General features: G+C 39.8%; 2 protein-coding genes across 6 annotated transcripts; one reads left to right on the forward strand and one right to left on the reverse strand.

Moving 5' to 3' along the window:
• Nucleotide 1: 1 nt before the first annotated feature.
• On the reverse strand, nucleotides 2-3,910 carry fcf1 (FCF1 rRNA-processing protein). 3 transcript variants are annotated; one of them, XM_005916845.3, is made up of 8 exons: nucleotides 3,733-3,910; nucleotides 3,084-3,148; nucleotides 2,901-2,972; nucleotides 2,663-2,811; nucleotides 2,460-2,532; nucleotides 2,275-2,362; nucleotides 647-741; nucleotides 2-506 (listed from the first exon to the last, which is right to left on the reverse strand). In XM_005916845.3, exons 1-8 carry the CDS (start codon nucleotides 3,742-3,744, stop codon nucleotides 458-460), a joined length of 603 nt encoding a protein of 200 aa, XP_005916907.1. In that variant the 5' UTR covers nucleotides 3,745-3,910; the 3' UTR covers nucleotides 2-457. The 3 variants fall into 3 exon arrangements, with proteins under 3 accessions (XP_005916907.1, XP_005916908.1, XP_005916909.1); XM_005916846.3 differs by lacking the exon at nucleotides 3,733-3,910 and adding an exon at nucleotides 3,482-3,589; XM_005916847.3 differs by lacking the exon at nucleotides 3,733-3,910 and adding an exon at nucleotides 3,250-3,447.
• On the forward strand, nucleotides 3,537-14,537 carry arel1 (apoptosis resistant E3 ubiquitin protein ligase 1). 3 transcript variants are annotated; one of them, XM_005916844.2, is made up of 22 exons: nucleotides 3,537-3,625; nucleotides 4,660-4,880; nucleotides 5,292-5,460; nucleotides 7,320-7,540; nucleotides 8,056-8,127; nucleotides 8,366-8,592; nucleotides 8,696-8,933; nucleotides 9,025-9,194; nucleotides 9,362-9,542; nucleotides 9,627-9,871; nucleotides 10,141-10,218; nucleotides 10,321-10,462; nucleotides 10,561-10,682; nucleotides 11,370-11,445; nucleotides 11,550-11,659; nucleotides 11,753-11,932; nucleotides 12,270-12,395; nucleotides 12,899-13,028; nucleotides 13,145-13,203; nucleotides 13,282-13,371; nucleotides 13,465-13,640; nucleotides 14,199-14,537. In XM_005916844.2, the coding sequence occupies exons 2-22, from the start codon at nucleotides 4,733-4,735 to the stop codon at nucleotides 14,299-14,301; spliced, it is 3,063 nt and encodes a 1,020-aa protein (XP_005916906.1). In that variant the 5' UTR covers nucleotides 3,537-3,625; nucleotides 4,660-4,732; the 3' UTR covers nucleotides 14,302-14,537. The 3 variants fall into 3 exon arrangements, with proteins under 3 accessions (XP_005916906.1, XP_042074174.1, XP_042074173.1); XM_042218240.1 differs by lacking the exon at nucleotides 3,537-3,625 and adding an exon at nucleotides 3,982-4,123; XM_042218239.1 differs by lacking the exon at nucleotides 3,537-3,625 and having other exon boundaries at nucleotides 4,582-4,880.
• Nucleotides 14,538-15,908: the final 1,371 nt, after the last annotated feature.

The following is a 15,908-nucleotide window of genomic DNA, read 5'->3' on the forward strand; positions in this document are numbered from 1 at the left end:
AGATATTTCAATAACACGTTTATTCAATGAAAAAAAAAAATTGTAACAAAATGTTTCAAGAACAAATCACTCAATTAAATTATTTTGCAGTTTGAAATGTGATCAAATACACCCCATCCTCACTAAATGAAACTTCCATCCATTCAAGGCTTATCTAATCCCAGCTGACACTGGGTGAGAGGAAGGATACACGCCAGACAGGTCACCAGCTTATCACAGGAGGTGATCATCACAATCATTCACACTCAAACTCACCCATACTGTCAAACCACAATCCCCAGTTAATGTGTTTGTTATATTAACCTAACATGTACGTGTCTCTGGACTGTACGAGGAAGCAGGAGTATCCAGAGAAAACAAAATAAGCCTCAATCCTCAATATTTTTTAATACAAATGAAAGGAATAATCAACAAGAAACTTCAGTCTATTTACACTTCTTGGTCAGCTGTAGATACATTAAAATCTTGGAGCACCGTAGTCATCAGGCATCCGCTCGATGTTATACCTGTTTTTAGAATCAGAACAAATTGATTTCAAAGTTAGCAATAACATTATTTTAATTTTATATTTGAAAAACACTTGGAAAATAAAATAGCTACAATCAAAGCTGCCATATATTTTAATTAAAATGCAGAACCCTGCTACCTGTGGTTTGAGATGTACATGATGGGCACTCCAGGGATCTTCCTGACCCTCCTCTTCAGATCTCGGTCAACAGTGGCCAGGATGTAACACTTGTGCTGCAGAAATATTTTTACATAATTTACATCTCCCCTTAGCAACATAGCCAGCGTTAGAAAATGGACATTTATACACATCACAGTTACTATTCGGCAATTTGCCTTTTATCAGAGAACTGTTCCAGAAAGCAGGATTAGTGTAAACTTTGAACTCTATCACACTCCTCTTCTTACTGACTGGTTTTCTTTAATAAACCTGAACTGCTTATTTGATTCCTTCTACAAATACACACATACATATATATTTTATCCTGTTTATTTACCAAAATTTTTAGTTTTTATGTTCTGTACCTCAGAAAATGTTTAATAAGATTGCCTTCTTTGCATATAATTTAGTTGCACTTTTACTTTTGTATAATGACAAAGATTCTGAATATATGTGCTTTGATATCAAGGTATCCATAAAGGAAAATTCAAATCAAGAGTAAATAATAAAAGAGTGGAACACACAAAATAAAATGCAATTCATGGACTTTTTTCCCTTCCTGTTTTCTAATTAATTTGATCAGCCTGTTTTTTGTTGTTGTTTGTTTAAATACCACATATCACTAATATAATATACTCGGAACATATCACAACCTGAACTCAGAGTGATAACACAGAATTAACTGATCTAACTACAATCAGCTGTTCTGGAAACTGAGACTCTGAGGTGATTTTTGCACATGAGACCTGGACGATCTTGAGAAAAATCTGGTTTTAACTTTGTCTGAAAGTGTCCTTTCTCACATGTAGCACACAGCAAAACACTAATCGCTTCAGCTGGGTTCTCACTATTGGAACTACTCTGTTTAATTTCAGCCTGAGTACAGGGTAACCACTCGCCTCATCAAATCTGCAATCGGTGTCTGCAAAGTCAGACTTAAGAGATGCAGCATCATACCTATGTTTTATCATCTGTTTCTTACTATCAGCAGATCAGACAGATAGAGATTAGATATCTGACATTGCCATTTCCGGAAAGCTGACAATGAGCTGGCTAAACAACAGCAGCTGATTATAAGCTAACATTATTCCAGCTACTGTTAGGCTAAAGTGTCCTAAAAATCAATTTTCCATCTGTTGAACAGTTTTATTACATTGTCACATTTTATGAAAGTTAATTCAGTAAGTTTCTAAGTCCAACAATGTTTGTTCCACTTCAAAGAAAGTCTTACTAACACCACTAACAGCGGCAAAAACCATCAGTGTCACTGTCATCAGACAGAAGTGAGCTCATATACTCATATCGGATTCCTTTCACAATATTTTATAGCGTTCTCACAGTAAATGCACAAGGACACCAGCTGAGGTAAACAGCAGACTGCAGCAGACCTTTTCTCTACATCCTTTACCTAATTTCTTTGTTTAGGGAATAGCTGCAAAGACTCCACTCTAAAGAGTTTTGGAGTTGGTTACGTAGTTCCTTTATTTTCTGTGGTCAATTTTTAAGGCTACCTAATTGTGTTACCTTACTGTTCAGCTCTTGTGTGTGCTGACAAGCAAACAGCTGGTGCAAATAAATTAACACTGACATTTAATTGCATATATTACCTGTGTTACTCGTTGGACTAAACAGTCATCGGCATAAGTTCCCTTGTGTGTGCAAGGCAGACGCTCAAATCTTGGATCTTTTGCTATCCTACAAAAAATAAACGAGGTGAAGACTGTTTCAATAACAAACATAACTTTAAATGCATTCAAGTTTGAAACACTTATTTACATCAAGCAGCCTTTACCTGAGTGCGACTCTGTATTTCATTCCAAGCTTTTCAATCTCAGCCATTACACAGTCTGTAATATATGGTATACCTGGATAGGATGGAATTTATTTAAAAAATTAATATAAACTTTCTGTTTTATTGGATGCTGATATAAAACAAGTGACATACAGCAACTTTATTATTTTCATAAAAAATTCCCACTGAGCACTAATACTTACATTTGGCATAAAGGCAGTCCATCATAGACTGAACAATGTCCAGTTTGGCCTTGATGGAGAAGTTTATAAAGTTTGTGTCAACCAGAATGTGGTATGGTGGGCCAAGCTGAGTGTTGTATTGAAAAAAGAGGCACGATGGGTACTTAGTCCTGCACAAAAATCAAAGAAATGAAACCAAATTCATGATCAAACACTTTTTAACGATCCAATGCGTATTTCTGTTTCGTGGCTAACTTACACTTCTCTCTCCTTCAGCTGCGAAGGGTCTTTCTTCTTTTTCTCTTTTGCTTTGGCTCGGTCTGTCTCTTTTCTACAAAACAAACGAGGAGTTGTGGCAGCTTTTTACGTGGGAAGTGGGTGAAGCAATGAATCACATGGCTCTAAATAAAGCAGAGACGCAGAAAGCACTGCCGAAACTTACATTCTTTGGTCCTTGAGACTGATCATTCTTTTCATCGCTGCATATCTCTTCGTTTTCTGCTTCCCCTGCATTGATGAAGCCCAAAATTGATCACAACCAACACTAAACAGCAGAAACTTCAACTGTGTTAATATCCAATTTCTTTAAATAGAGTGACAAAACCTACTCAAAACCTTTTGAAACGTTAACGCTCGTTTAAAAAAAGATACCGTTCACTGTTTAACCTTTAAAACGTCGCGACTAAAGATCCGATGTGGAAACATTGCATTAGCATTAGCATGTTAGCTTAACGGCAAATCTGCCAAAACCTTCTAACCTTCAAGTAAAAAAAAAAGAAGTTATCTAACAACAATTGTTAAGTCGGTGATGTTACTCTGATACAGTGAGAAACTACGTACCATTTCAAATTTCAGTGACTGAACCCACAGAACGGCTACAAGTACGACTTGCTACCCTCGTGTTAGCAATGCGCAGACGTAATCAAAAATCGACGCCCGTTCTGCGCATTTTCCGGTGGCTACGCTAGCGCCTCGCAGACGAAGGTAACTGCAGTGTTTAATAATAGTTTGGCTATATTACAATATTGCATTTGTTCAGTTTTGTTTTGTGTAGTCGTGGTTTTGCAAAAGGCACCTGTGACGATATGCACCTTAATAACCATTTTGGGGCAGGCGACGAGATTTCTGAAAGGACGCTGACACTCAGGGCTAACTCTGCTAGCTGTTAGCGTTGTGTTGTCTGGTCGGAGTGCTACTGTAGCAGTTGTTAAGGGTAGCCTTCCCACTGTGTCAACAGACCAGAGAGAATTGATGATGTTGCAGTTAACCTTCCGGGGCTTTTGACCTTCCCAATAAATTCTAGTTAAGCTTTCTGTTTGAATATGTTATTTCTTTAGCTAGCAGATAGTGTGAAAACGTGCTGGCAGCTGAGCTAGCGAGACCAGAATGGTTATCAATATCTGTCATAATCAGTAGCTGCACTGTTGGTCTCTCATTGGATTTGACTTGCATATCTTTGACCCTGTTTGTCCTTACTAAAAGGTTTGTCAGAGCCTCGTTTTTCATACATATTTCAATGCCACGGGTTTCGTATTATTCTGGACATTTAAATATTCATGCTTTGTTGACAGAACAGTCTACAGCCGGGCTCCTTGGTGTTTCCATCTACTGCTTGTTTGAGCAACTTTTTCTTTTTCTTTTTTTTGGGGCGATCGTGGCTCAAGAGTTGGGAGTTCGTCTTGTAATCGGAAGGTTGCCGGTTCGAGCCCTGGCTTGGACAGTCTCGGGCGTTGTGTCCTTGGGCAAGACACATCACCCGTTGCCTACTGGTGGTGGTCAGAGGGCCCGGTGGCGCCAGTGTCCGGCAGCCTGGCCTCTGTCAGTGCGCCCCAGGGTGGCTGTGGCTACAATGTAGCTGCCATCACCAGTGTGTGAATGTGTGTGTGACTGGGTGGATGACTGGATATGTAAAGCGCTTTGGGGTCCTTAGGGACTAGTAAGGCGCTATATAAATACAGGCCATTTACCATTACCATTTAAAATCCCATCTGGCTAAACTCGTTTTTCCTCTGTTGTAGGAGATTTGAATAACTCGGTGGTGTTTGGTGTTTGAGCACGGAGAAGTCTGAGTGAAGGCTGAAAGATGGTCTGATGGACCGCCGTTTCTTCCTGACCTTCCTCTTCTGCTCACTGTCGTGGATCTTTTTCTGGGAAGTGCGCTGGAAGAAAGGAAAAGAGAGTCAGATCGAGGAATGGCTCAAAGGACATAACCTCTCTCAATACAGAAACTTATTTGAAGGTCAGTGGATCACCTTTGACTTCAATCCTACCTGACCAAAACAATACAGACATTTAGCTGATTTCTTTTTCTTTTAAAGAGCAAGCTGATGTTAGTGATATGTGTGAGAAGACTTGAGTTTTTGCAGAAGTAACAGAGGCAAAAGTATCACTTTCAACTGGATTTACTATGGGTTTATTTCAGAGAGATTGCATTACCTCTAGGTTTGACTCTGATGATATTTTTGTTTTGATCACTAAACATTCAGACTAAATTAATGCCAGTGGCATGCACATACAAACAGCACAGGCTTAAACTTTCATTATAGTAGGTTTTAATGAGGATATAGACATTTCGGGTCATTATACTGATGTGGATTTACTGGCAAGTATGAGTATTGGAGATTGTATATGCTGTTCATGTGCCATCCAGATGTACACACACTTGAAGAACTGAGTCTGAGTGTTCTTAGTCGTTTGGAAGAGGTGGTGAAGGAACAGCAGCGCTGGAGGGAGATTGCAGAGGCTCACATCCAGCTGCTCCGAGACTTTGCCTTCCAGGAGTGGCTTTGCTCCCAGAACCTGGAGCACTATTATCATACGTAAGCAATGAAAGGTCTTAACTTGAACATTTCTACTAATCTGGTATGAGCAGCAACCCTTTGATGTAATCAATTACTTTTTGCCTTGTCATAAATATAGATTATTCCAGGTGATTTCTAAGATTTTGTTTATTTTTTTAAACACTTTTTAAGTTGTTTCATGTTGGTTAACACACACTAGGTTTATTTATGTCCACTTGAGGGCACCCTCTCCATTCACGGCTAGCGGAGTCTGCTGACACTGAGCTGTGTAGGCTGCAGTGTTTTGGAGGGTCACTGCAGTAAAAAGCATTCTTTAGAGACTGCATTTGTGAGACCCTGCAGTAATGCAGATGTTTCTTTATATGTGTTGGGTGCTTTATTCTGATTCAAACAGAACCAGCTATGATTAGTATTAGTTATTGCGCTATCAAAACAATAAGTGTGCTGGGATTCTTTTTTTGAGTAAACTGTTATGTTTCTAGAGGTCAGCTTTGTTTCGGAAACATGGAAAATCCTGTTTGTTAGGAAGATTCCTGACATTTTTAGTGGGATACAGTGTCACATTTCTGAAGGTCATGGCTGCAACACTATAGCTGCCTCCACTGCTGTTGGCTTTTATGTAAGCCTTCATTGCCCACATCATTTTTTTCTGTGCTTTTGGTTCAGTAAAGAACTGAAAAAGACAAAGTTAATTATTAATTTTTTTTTATCAAAATATAGTGTAAGTGGGGATTTAAAGTTGCTTTTAGTATTAGTTGTACCATTATTGTCAGTATGTACATATTAAACTGAGACAGCATCGCGCATGCTGATTAACAAAGGATAGAAAAGGCAGTCTTACAGTTGATTTGATTTTAGTTATTCAGATAATATTTTATACTAATCTCTATTTTTGCCCATAAAGATCATGCTGTGAAAGCGTAATTAGAAAGTGTACTTTATTGATCGCCATGGGGAAATTCCTCTCTGCATTTAACCCATTCACTCAGTGAAGCAGTGGGCAGCCACTGGGCGCCCGGGGAGCAGTGTGTAGGGACGGTACCTTGCTCAGGGATACCTCAGGGTAGCTGTTCAGGGGAATCGAACCCCCGACCTTCCAGTCATGGGGCCACCACTCTGAGCTATCCCTTTTCCCTGCATGATCTCGGTGTCAGCTGACACAGAGACAGTATGAACATTTGTTTTAGAGGATTAAAGGTCTTCTTTGTATTTATTAATACACTGTATTTATCCAGTCCATTGTTGCTGATCTGATTTCGAGCTAATGTTGTCAGGAAGATTTTATAGGATGCCTCTAGCTAGTAAAAATGTGTATGAGGGATCATTTGTGCCAGAGGCAATTAGTGATGCTGTGATGTTTTTTCTGAAGTTTTCTGTTGTATATTTATTAATGTGTGCTGATAATTATCAGTATATTTATTTATTATTGATTTGTGACTTGGTGAACCAAAGATGATTTTCCATTAATCTGGACAGTAGCGTTATTATAATTCTAATAATCTTTTGCTGTTGGCTCATCCAGTATTTTCCTCCTCCATGTACACCACAGGAATTAGATTTTATTATTTTTTTTCCTTCATTTTATTTTATTTATTTTGAAAAAGGCTTGTTGGAACATGTCATCCGATGTAGCTTTTGCAATACTGGAGTAGTTTAGGAGATAAGATTGAGGCTCCTGGCCTGAATTGTACTTAAACCAGATTTTGTTAAGCATGCCGGACGGGTTGTGTGTGTGGTTGGAACTGCATTCTTGTTTAACAGACCTTGAGTTAAAGTTAGGTTTCAGTCCCGAAGCCTAAAAGAAAGGCGGTTGCTTAATGCTAGATTCATTTCTATTACCTGCTTGACATACTTTCACTTTTTGTTTTACACTGCAGACTGAAGACCTTGGGTTGTATGAATTTGGATGATCTCTCTCAGTTTGACAGTCAGCTGCAGCTTTCTTTAGCTGCCTGGGGCTACTACTACGAAGACTACATAAAGTTGTCTACAGGCATCAAGATCCTCCAGACCTCCAGGGGGAGTCGTGACCAGGACTACGAGATCCGGCTGGTGCACAGCCTCGCTGAGAGACGTCTGAATGAGAAGTGGTCATTTGGTGAGACCCTGATCACGTTTTTATTGTTGCCTTTAAAGAATGTTAGTTGTGGTTGTGTTCCCCAGCTGCAAAGTATCAACAGGCATTCAGATACAAGATATAAACTGAAGTACTGTTTGCTTAGTCTTTTCAAGGGTTTTCACAAATGTTACTCAAAGAAGCATAGATCATTTGAAAGCAGCTCAAACTCTCTAATGGAGAAGTTATGTGTTACTTCATCTGTCTGACAACAAAACAACTCTCTACCTTACCAGCTTTCCTGTTGTTTAACAGGGTGTGGTTTTTCATACTAAAGGACAAAGCTGGACATTTTTGTCACACCCTTTCTTTGCATTTGATTTAAAAATAAATTTAGTGGTATGGAAGACCTACCCGAATTTACATAATAAGAAAACTATGTGCTAGAGACAAAGGAAAGTGCAAGCATTGACACGGACTCTGCAGACAAGGAAGAGGAAGTGAGTAGTTTCTACCATTGAAGTAATCAATAGTGCATTGTGTTACTGTCTTCTCAGCGGGAGCTCTCATATTTGGCTGTAGTGTGGCACTGTGCTTCTTGATAAGGGACCTCATGTTTTACGTGATTGGTGAGTACAACATTATCTGGTAGTGTAAGAGTTGATATGGTTGGTGTTTACTTGTTTGTGACTGATTTTTATTCCTGCTCACACTTTGGCTTTAGTTGGTGCTGCTGTTCTTTGTTTTTGTTTTGTTTTTTAAATAGTTGGTGATGAAACGTTGCTTAAACTTTAGTTATTTTAATACTGAAATGTTTTTTTGCAAACATGAGTTCCAACTCTTGTGCTTCTTTCCTTCTTGTGGCAGGTGGAATTACTGTTTCCATCATAGCGTTTGTCTTTACCATCAAGTTCCTCTGTGAGCTTGCGGCAAGGGTGGTCAGCTTCCTGCAGAATGAGGATCCAGGGCGACGCGGTGATCGTAGCATCTACGACTATGTCCGGGGAAACTACCTGGACCCACGTTCCTGCAAAGTGTCGTGGGACTGGAAGGAACCACAGGAAGTGGGACAGACTATGAGTTTCAGAGTCCAGGTGACACTAGATTCTAGATGTTGAGAACGGAAAAAGAGATGATAATAAAATCTCATTTCAGTATTAAATGACACTTTTTATTTTTCTATTTTCGCCTTTTCAGCTGTTCTATAAGAATGGTCAGCCTTTCCCAGCACATCGGCCTGTGGGGCTGAGGGTCAACATTACCCACATTGAACTGGCCCTGGACATCCCTGTCACACAGGAAGTCCTGCAAGACCCAGAGTCCAATGTAGTCAAAGTGGCTTTTACAGTACGCAAGGCTGGACGCTATGAGGTTGCAGTCAAGCTGGGTGGACTGAATGTGGCCTATAGCCCTTATTACAAGATATTCCAGCCAGGTAGATGCATAAAATGTTTTCATGCAGTTTACATGTCAAAACAAAGTCTTTATTTTGGATGACTATATTTCTGTTCTCTTTTTCACTTCAGGTACCGTTGTTCCATCCAAAACCAAGATAGCCTACCATTTCTCCACCCTGGTGCTAACAAACGGACAGCGGCACACTTTACAAATTGAGCCCAGAGACGAGTATGGAAACCCTACTAGTAACTCCACATCTCTGACAGATGAAGCAAACTACAGTGTCCATGTGCACTCTGTAAGCGAGTGAAACTCCTGTTCTTTTACCCATTAAACTGAGATTATTTTCTTGATGATGACTAGTATAAAACCTAGGATTAGTTTTTATTCTTAAGTTGCACAATTGCACAACCATTAGCTTTAGAACTAAGCTTGGATTCATTTGTAGTCTTTCTGCTCTTTCAGCTAGGCACAGCAGATGATGACAGTCTGGAGGGCCTCTACAGCAAATCTGTTTCAGTCAACAAGCAGCAGTGCCAGGTCCTGTTGAGACTGACCCTGAAGAAGACTGGTTGTTTCAGGGCTCGCATCTCCTACAAGGATCAGCCGCTCAGCAATGGGGAATTTGACATAATTGTTCTCAGTGGTGAGCAGCTTGTACGTGCTGAAGAGAAATGTATTAGCTACTGTTTTCATAGCCTAATGCTCCTCTTTGCATGTCACATTGCAGAGAATGAAAAGGCCTGCGTGGAGAAGAATGTATCCACTCCTGGCATAAGCATCTACTTTGAGGCATACCTTTACAGTAGTGGGAACTACAGCAGTTCATCGTGGCAGTTACCAGCCTCCTCTTTGTTGGCTCCCCAGAGGAGGCCCTCCATGGGAGAAGAGGAGGATGAACATGACTCTCCTGTGGAGGGACAACCTGAGAAGGTCAAGAAACCAAAAAAGGTCTACTGTTACATATCGCCAAAGGTAAGTGACCGGTGGCAATATAATGGTTAGGTATTGGAACCAGAATCACCTTTACTGTCCTCGTCCTCTAGATCAGTGCCCACATACATACAGACCTATTTACACAAAAGCTTTAATACCTGGATTATATTTTATGAAGTAATAGTTGAAACACTTCAGTTGTTCTTGTATGCTTATTGTCTCTTCCAATTTATTTATTTTAAATTCAGAGATTTTAAAACTGCCGGTATGAAAATATGAGGGCATTGAACCTGAGTTTTTTCAAACAGCAATTATCCGTGAAGGAATTCTACCTGAAAATTATTCCATGGCGCCTTTTCACCTTTCGAGTATGTCCAGGAACAAAGGTAAGCAGAACTAATGTTAGACAATCCTGGAGAATCGGTATATATATTTTAGATCGCTTTGTTTTATACGTGGTTAATGTTTAATTGAATTATTTTCTTTAGTTTACCTATTATGGTCCTGACCCAGTTCACAAGTACCTAACTCTAGTAGTGGATGATGGGATACAGCCTCCTGTGGAGCTAAGCTGCAAGGATAGGAACATCATGGCTGCCACCTTCATTCGCTTCCTGCACAAGAATATTGGTTTGTTTGAGTGGAACGCCGTTACTTTTGCACGATCTGCACTTAGCAAATACCGTCTCTGGAAAACTGTAGTAGTAATTTAATAATGTTGTTTTCAGGCGGCTCTGAAACGTTCCAAGACAAGGTGAATTTCTTTCAGCGTGAACTCAGGCACATCCATTCCAAGAGACCTCGCACCAAGACCTGCCTAAAAGTCAGCCGACACGCCATTCTGGATTCAGTAAGTCTTACGCCGTATGTTATTCTTTCTAGTGGAAAAGCAGAAGAATAGACATAATTTGTCTAATCCAGTGTGTAATATGTGGAATGTAATTTATTTCTCCAAAACAGTGCACCAGAATGACGTTAAGCATTAAAGTCCGAGGTTTATTAACAAAAACATTTATTACCAATGTTTTCTGATTTAAAAAAAAAAAAAAGGTTTAGAGGAAAGCCTTTTTAAATATCAGCTCACATGTCACTTTGACCTTTTTCCAAAATGTTTTTTCTACGATGCCAAACACGGTGAAACAGTGCTCCCTTTTGTCTCTGTGTGTGTAGTACACATGTCTGATATATTCCTGTATACGAGTTGAACTTGGCAGGAGTTACAGGATTTTGCATTAACCAAATGGTGCGTGTTAATCTGAGGCATGATTTCACCATCTGAGTATGACACACACACACACACACACACACACACACACACACACACACACACACACACACACACACACACACGTCAGTCCTCTGAGATTTCAGTTTCCAAGTGTTTTTTGCTTTACATTTAGGACGTTCTATTTACTCAGATTTGTTTTATTTTTTTTATTATAAGCTATGTTTTAAGACCACAGGTGTAATCATAACAGTGACGTGATCATTATGATCATATAGACTGTTTCAATTGTCGTTTTTGTTCTTTGTTCAGTCATTGAAGGCCACGAGGAACTTCTCAGTGTCTGACTGGAGTAAAAACTTTGAGGTCGTGTTTCAGGACGAGGAAGGTAAACGCACAATCAACACGAGGCCTATTGGAGAAATTTTGCCTCAAGCACTTCACTTAAAATCAGAAAAGGATTTAAGGTGCGTTAAAATCTTTCCTCTGCAGCTCTGGACTGGGGCGGTCCACGCAGGGAGTGGTTTGAACTGATTTGCAAGACCCTCTTTGACACATCGAATCAATTGTTCACCCGCTTCAGTGACAACAACCAGGGCCTTGTGAGTTTCTGTTTTCAACCCTTTGTATATTCTGTATACACCATCAACACTTAGTTTTGAAACTCACAGAGAGTATTCGTCTTCATTTTCCAGGTACACCCAAATCCCGAGAGGCCACCCCACTTGCGCCTAAAGATGTATGAGTTTGCGGGTCGCGTTGTAGGGAAATGTCTGTATGAGTCTGCTCTGGGTGGAGCCTACAAACAGCTGGTTCGAGCTCGCTTTACACGTTCCTTCTTGGCCCAAATCATTGGCCTGAGAATGAACTACAAGGTATGGAACGCAGTGCATTCCAATTAAAGAGACACTTTGCTCAGAAGTTGGAAGGTCACATCTCTATTGTTTATCCTCTAGTGTCAACTGTTCTATCTCATCACTTAAACATTCCTGACAAAGCCAAGAAACCTCATTTCTTTCTTGGCATTATTTATTTAACAGAAAACTACCCAATGTGTTTGGCTGTTTATCCAAATAACTTTGCTTTCAAAGTTGAGAACTCCAGTCCACCCAGTCATCTTTTTATCCTTCCCTGCTAGAAGATGAAGTACCGTGTTTATTTAAAAATTTAATTTTTTTTTTCCTGGGTTTTCGTTTGGTTTTCCACATGCAGTACTTTGAGACGGACGACCAGGAGTTCTACAAAACTAAAGTGTGCTTCATCCTAAACAATGACGTGAGTGAAATGGACCTGGTGTTTGCCGAGGAGAAGTATAGCAAGTCGGGACAGCTGGAGAAGGTGAGGCAACACTTTGGAAAGGAACCTCCCCTTATTTTCTTTTTTTTTTTTTAAGTACTGATGTAGGAGATCCCAGGAGATCGAAGCAGTAAACCAAGCAAAACGAACCATATTGCTTGTTTGGCTAGAGCCTCAATTTTTCTTAAAAGAGGAAGAGTGGTGAGTTTATATAAAAGGATGGACGAGTAGAGTTTGGCATTCTTTATAAACTTTGTTGTTCACTTGTAAAATATCACCCAAATAGCTGGCTGCATAAATCTGTGATGAAACAGAGCTCAGACTCGCAGATTTTTAATTAAATAACGACGTTACTTCATCAAATTGTTTCTTTAACATTAAATTGAATTGCCCAAATATTTATAAATTAGCTGAGAAGTAATGTGACATTTTTAACAGGGTTTCTGGTCTTATATGTACTAATTCTTTCCTCTGGTTCTTGCTGTTACTTGCCAGTTTTCAACATACCTTAAATGTCATTTTCACCCCGTCGTCCTCTCTTCCAGGTGGTGGAGCTTATATCTGGTGGAGCTCAAATTGCTGTGACCAATGAAAACAAGATGCATTATCTTAACCTGCTGGCCCAGTATAGACTGGCCAGTCAGGTAAGAGATGAGGTGGAACATTTCCTTAAAGGTAAGGCAATGAAGCTAGCACACAGCTGCATATTTGTATTTTTCTTGCCAGTTCCTCTCATTTGAGATCTCTGGTAATGTGCACATAATTGGTGCATTTTTCCTGATCAATTGCAGGTTTGAATGAACTGGTTCCAGAAAACCTGCTAGCCATATTTGATGAGAACGAGTTGGAGGTATGTGCGATGTATTGTAATTAAGTCCTGCTGACATTTTAATCAACACCGGATATTTATGGATTTTTGTGCTTCTAGCTGCTGATGTGTGGCACTGGTGACATAAACGTACAGGACTTCAAGGCCCACGCTGTGATTGTTGGTGGATCATGGCACTTCCGAGAGAAGGTATGTCACGGACGCTTTTCTTATCTTGCCTTCTTCCCTAGCAGCTGGTGGAAATGTCTGATCTTGTTTGCTTTTCCTTTTTCCTTCCCTCAGGTGATGAAGTGGTTCTGGGCGGTGGTGTCCAGCTTCACGCAGGAAGAACTGGCTCGTCTTCTGCAGTTCACCACTGGCTCCTCTCAGCTACCCCACGGCGGGTTCAACACTCTTTGCCCCTCGTTCCAGATCATCGCTGCCCCCACACATAGCACTTTGCCCACTGCACACACCTGGTGAGTAGAAGCACACATACTGAGAAAAAAAACATGCCTCAACAGTGCTGCTATGTGTTTTTCTGACTGCTGCCAAATCCTGCATCATGTCTAAAACCAACAGTCTTCTCACTGATGATATAAATCTTTAAGACCAGATCACACGTACAGTAAAAAGCTTTAATTGTACAAAAAAATGTTATTCAAACGGGAGAAAATAGCACATTTCTGTGGAATAGCTTCAGTGGCTTATTTATACATACTAATGAGTTTTTTATGGCAGCAACAGGATGGCATACATGGGACTGAGTCAAAATAAACTGTGTGAGAGAGTGAAAAAAACCCCCACTGCAACACCATGGCTCACTGATATGTTTTTAATAGTTGTTGGAAACAATAGAGCTCTGTGATGGTGTGTTTTGCTGTATCACGTCTGGAAATGTTTAAAATCATTTCCGTTTTTGGTCTTTTAATTAGATTTTTTTTTCTCTATACATAAGAAATAATGTAAAATCAGCCCGTTCTCCTTTTCAAATCAACAATAGTTCAACCACATGCTGACTCTCTGTGTCTGTCTAGTTTTAACCAGCTGTGCCTCCCTACCTACGACTCCTACGAGGAGCTGCACAAGATGCTGAAGCTGGCCATCAGCGAGGGCAGTGAGGGTTTTGGCATGCTCTGACTCTTCCATCAACTGGCACTGTGGTTTCACACATACAAGAGACCAGCACTGCTCCTTTGCCCTGGTTTCCTGCATTCGTTCACATTTAACGGGTGGACTTGTTGACCCTCTCACCCTCTCTAATAAATACCCTCTCTCAAGATGAGCGAGCGTTTCAGGAAGTCCCAGGAGGCTGTAGTGAATCTCGTATGAACTCTAGTGCTACTGTATATAAAATATTCCACTTTTGTATAAGGGAAAAAAGACAAAAATGACAAAATTCCAACTGCTGAAAAAGGGTGTTTGGACAGTTTTTATTTCCTGATGCTAAAGTTTGCTTAGTTTTATATGCTTGAGAGACGAATAATACTAGAGCAAAAGCCTTGAGTATAACTGTATAACTGCTTCTTTGGCATTTTGCAAACTGAGGAACACTTAAGTGCAACAGCAGCCTACATGTGACGTGGGTGACACGTGCATCTACAGCACTTTGGCCTTAATCGATCAGGGACTGATGTGTGTATGTAAATATTATAATATCACTCTTTAATTTGTACATACTAGCGCGTATACAAATGTTTTCATCTTGTTACTTTTTGATTTAATATTTAAGGAGAAGGGATTTACTTTACTGTTGCACGTTTGATGGGTTGAGATTTAATATAATTTCTACAAGTTGTTGTTTTGTTTTTGTTTTTTTCTATCTGAGCAGAAGTGGTTTTAAAAGGAGCCAAGTGATATTGTTTCTATATTTACATTTTAACTTATTGTGTCTTGAAAGTAAAGTTTCTGTTGTCCCTTAATCTTTGTTTTTATGTTTTATAAACCCGCCTTATTCATGCCCTTTGCCTCTGATTGTATCCCGGGAGGTGCGTAGGTGAGAGAAACATACTCAACAATAGTAGGTAATAGTCATGTTATGATTTTTCTCTTATCACATGCAGAGGTTACTGTGGATGTGAAAGCTGTTTGGGTGTTGGAGGGCTGAGCCCTTGTATAACATTTTGTTATATAATGCTTTTGACTGACTCATTCACAGCCTTTCATGGGTTTACCTCAGAATCTCCTTTGCCACCTATGCATCCTCTGACACAGGTGTGTGTTTTCATGCACATGCATGGCAAACGTGCATACGGTTTGTTCATAGTTGCCTCCTTCCAGCCCTGACTGTACAACCTTTAGCCATATGCTCCATCATCCTGTAAGCTGAGCAAAGCATCTTTGAACAATAAGCCCTGTTTCTTTGTTATATTGTTGTAAAACTATTTATTTTTATTGCTGTTAGTTTTGTCGATATCCTGAGCCAACAGAAGTGTTTCCTTGTTTGTTTGTTTGTTTGTTTTATGAAGTTTTTTTTCTTATTTATTAGCACTTCCTTTTGTGTTGCAGAGTTTACATGGTCATTGGCCAATTTGGAGAAGTCTGCTGACAGCTTGTAGAGCATTTAGGAAAAGTGATGTTTACTCATAGCAAACAGAAAATGTTAATCGGTAATCATTCTTCTTAGTAGTGTTTTGATTAGTTTTGCCCCGTAAGCAGTCAAATTTGATTCAAGAGATTGAACTTAGTAAATGGCAAAGAAATCCCATTTTGACAGTAGGTGTTGGATTTATTTGCATTGGCTCCTC

This window comes from Haplochromis burtoni, unplaced genomic scaffold (assembly GCF_018398535.1).
Source record: "Haplochromis burtoni strain Fernald_Lab_line unplaced genomic scaffold, NCSU_Asbu1 Contig_16, whole genome shotgun sequence".
Taxonomy (NCBI): domain Eukaryota; kingdom Metazoa; phylum Chordata; class Actinopteri; order Cichliformes; family Cichlidae; genus Haplochromis; species Haplochromis burtoni.